At 38.3% G+C, this 2500-nt stretch overlaps 1 protein-coding gene across 1 annotated transcript in view; it reads left to right on the top strand.

Moving 5' to 3' along the window:
* The window catches only part of LOC137985644 (dynein axonemal heavy chain 7-like), an 80719-nt gene that overhangs the window by 18780 nt on the left and 59439 nt on the right, over positions 1 to 2500 (top strand). The window contains exons 20-22 of the mRNA XM_068833286.1: positions 965 to 1048; positions 1246 to 1386; positions 1968 to 2114. Coding sequence (XP_068689387.1) covers positions 965 to 1048; positions 1246 to 1386; positions 1968 to 2114 — 372 coding nt within the window. The remainder of the gene's footprint in view (positions 1 to 964; positions 1049 to 1245; positions 1387 to 1967; positions 2115 to 2500) is intronic.

Here is a 2500-nt window from a genome sequence, read left to right as displayed (position 1 = left end):
CACAGAAAAAAGGATAGTAAATTATTATAGACGGAATGTGATTCTTGCTGCAATGTAAAAAGGAAAGGCAAAAGGTAAGTTTGCTGATGAATTGATCATTTTGACACAGTGGGTTGGAAGACATGCACCCTAATCTCCGCATTTCATATAATAGAACAGGTAATTTATTCATTCAAATACAACTAAATTAGCGTACTTTTCAGCATACGAAATGCAGTAATTGAAGCGCAACAGAGCCGTTTGTTTAAACGCGTTAAAAATCTGTTTAAACGCACAAAAAATGCGTTTCCACGCGTTTCGACGAACGCGATTAAACGCGTTAAAACGTTGTTTTCTAAATTCACCTTAATCCCCCTTTTCCCAAATAGGGTCACAATTTATGTCAACACAACAACCCATGCAATGGCATTCAACTTACAACTGTGTGAGCTTTGAAAGGGAGCATGACTGTCAATCAAATTCACATACCCTGATTGGCGGACAATATATTTTGTACAAAACTTTGTTAGGTGGCCACGGTGAGGTGCATTGCAAAATCTTGAATGGTTTAAAGTTGCAGAATACATGTAGTAATGTACTTGTACAGTGTACTTGACTTTGTATATCAAAGAAAAGGACTTTTGTTAAGATCACTATAGATGTAAATGACAACAGTGACAACACAGATTAAAAGATAACGATAAACTTTTAAATGATGGATTGCCTGAAGGATGGCAGTGGTCAAAGTGTAATGTTGTGGAAACGTCTGAAATTTTAGGAAGTGTAAGAAAAAGTTGACGATGTTTAAATTTAAAGTCTTCTGATTTGCTTGACATCACAGATTGTACGACTCATGAAATACAGCTGTATCTTTAGTTTTTAAAGTACAAGATGTGCGCTATTTTAGTCACTGACTCTGCTGATTTCATGCTTAGTATAGTATCAGTGAATACAATGTTTGTTCCCTATGTTGTCCTTTTTGTAGAACTACATTGAGCAAGTGGAAAATGAGACTATATTTGACCTGGAAAAGAGACTGATTGATACCAAAAACAGGCTTGTCTTTTTGGTAAGAGATTTCTTCATGTACTCTTATTCCTTTCTGTCAATAAATTGGTACAACAGCACAAGCAACCACTTATTTACATACATGTATTTATATCTCACAAGGAATAAGTATAATCAATTATGGTATTTCACAGTTAGTAATATGCATATTACTGGTACAGTAACTATTTTTCTCTTCATTTTGTGTTTTTCCTACAGGTTGATTATGCGTCATTTTCGCCAGCAGATATGCGGCTGAACAACAGTGTTTTTCAGTGGCATTTTAGAATGCCAGAAGTGTTTGACGAACACAAGAAAATCATCAATGCAAATCGTGTTCAATACGAAAACAGCCTCAAGGTACAAATTGTGTGAAAAGCATGCTTGAATCCCAAGCAGAGGAGGGGACTGGTCGGCTGGGGATCCTGTCATTCCTGAACCAAAGCCTGCGGGCCTCATGACCAAGTTATTACTGTATCTAGAAAGGTTAAGGGCAACAAGTACCCTTGCCCTCCCCCCCCCCCCCTCCCTAGCCTTTGCCACACAATTAATAGTATTACAAGGTCAATTAATAATAATAACAATAGTCATCAATTTAAAAGAAGGATGGATGTTACAATAATTGTGGCAAGTAGACCCCAAGAAACCACTGGGATATAAGAGGGCCCCTCATTTGTCTGTCATAATCTAAGTAATCTCACTCAATGCTTGTGCGGCATATATAACTAACTCCGTTTTTTTTTTTTTAAAGAAACCCTAACATATTTTTCTTAAAGTTGAGATAACTAGATGAATTAGTACTGGTAATTGATCCAGGAAGAGAGTTCCAGATTCTTGGACCTTGATAAACTATGGATTGACTACCACAAGCCTGTTTCCCCTTCAATAATAATTTATTGCATCTCTAACAGCAAATGTGCTTTATGTCAATCGTTATGCAGATGCGGCGTGAGAGGTTTGTGGAGGAGTTAGAGGGTTACTCTAGGCAGTTGGAGGAATTTCAGACATTTGGAGACATGCAAGAGATTCAGCGTTACTTGAAGAAGGCACAGGCTCTCAATCAGAGACTAGAGTCTGCTGCAGATAAGGTTTGATTGCTATGACATGCATGTTACTCTCAAGGTTGCTGCCTATGAAAAATTTCCGGGAACCCTTCGTGCTTCCAACATTAAAAGTTAGTAGCCCGAGTCATTTTTTCAAGAACCCAGAATTAGTTAATTCCAGCTGGGATCGTTTTACAAGAAAGTGAGGATGAATCAAGTAAGGTGCCCGTTTGGGCTATTTGTTCAGAAGTGTGGTCCCCCATGCTCGCAAATAAGGTGCCCCAGGTGACCAAGCGACTGTTAGACAGCAACCTTGACTCTGTATGTGCTTTGTAACATTAAAGTTCCATTGTTACTGTATGCCAGTTGATTACACGTACAATACCTGAGGAATGCCTATGGCGTGTCTTCACAAACACTGTATGTCTACG

This window comes from Montipora foliosa, chromosome 14 (genome assembly GCF_036669935.1).
Source record: "Montipora foliosa isolate CH-2021 chromosome 14, ASM3666993v2, whole genome shotgun sequence".
Classification (NCBI taxonomy): domain Eukaryota; kingdom Metazoa; phylum Cnidaria; class Anthozoa; order Scleractinia; family Acroporidae; genus Montipora; species Montipora foliosa.
The sequence above is the reverse complement of the archived record's forward strand: the minus strand, read 5'-3'. Positions and strand labels throughout refer to the sequence as shown.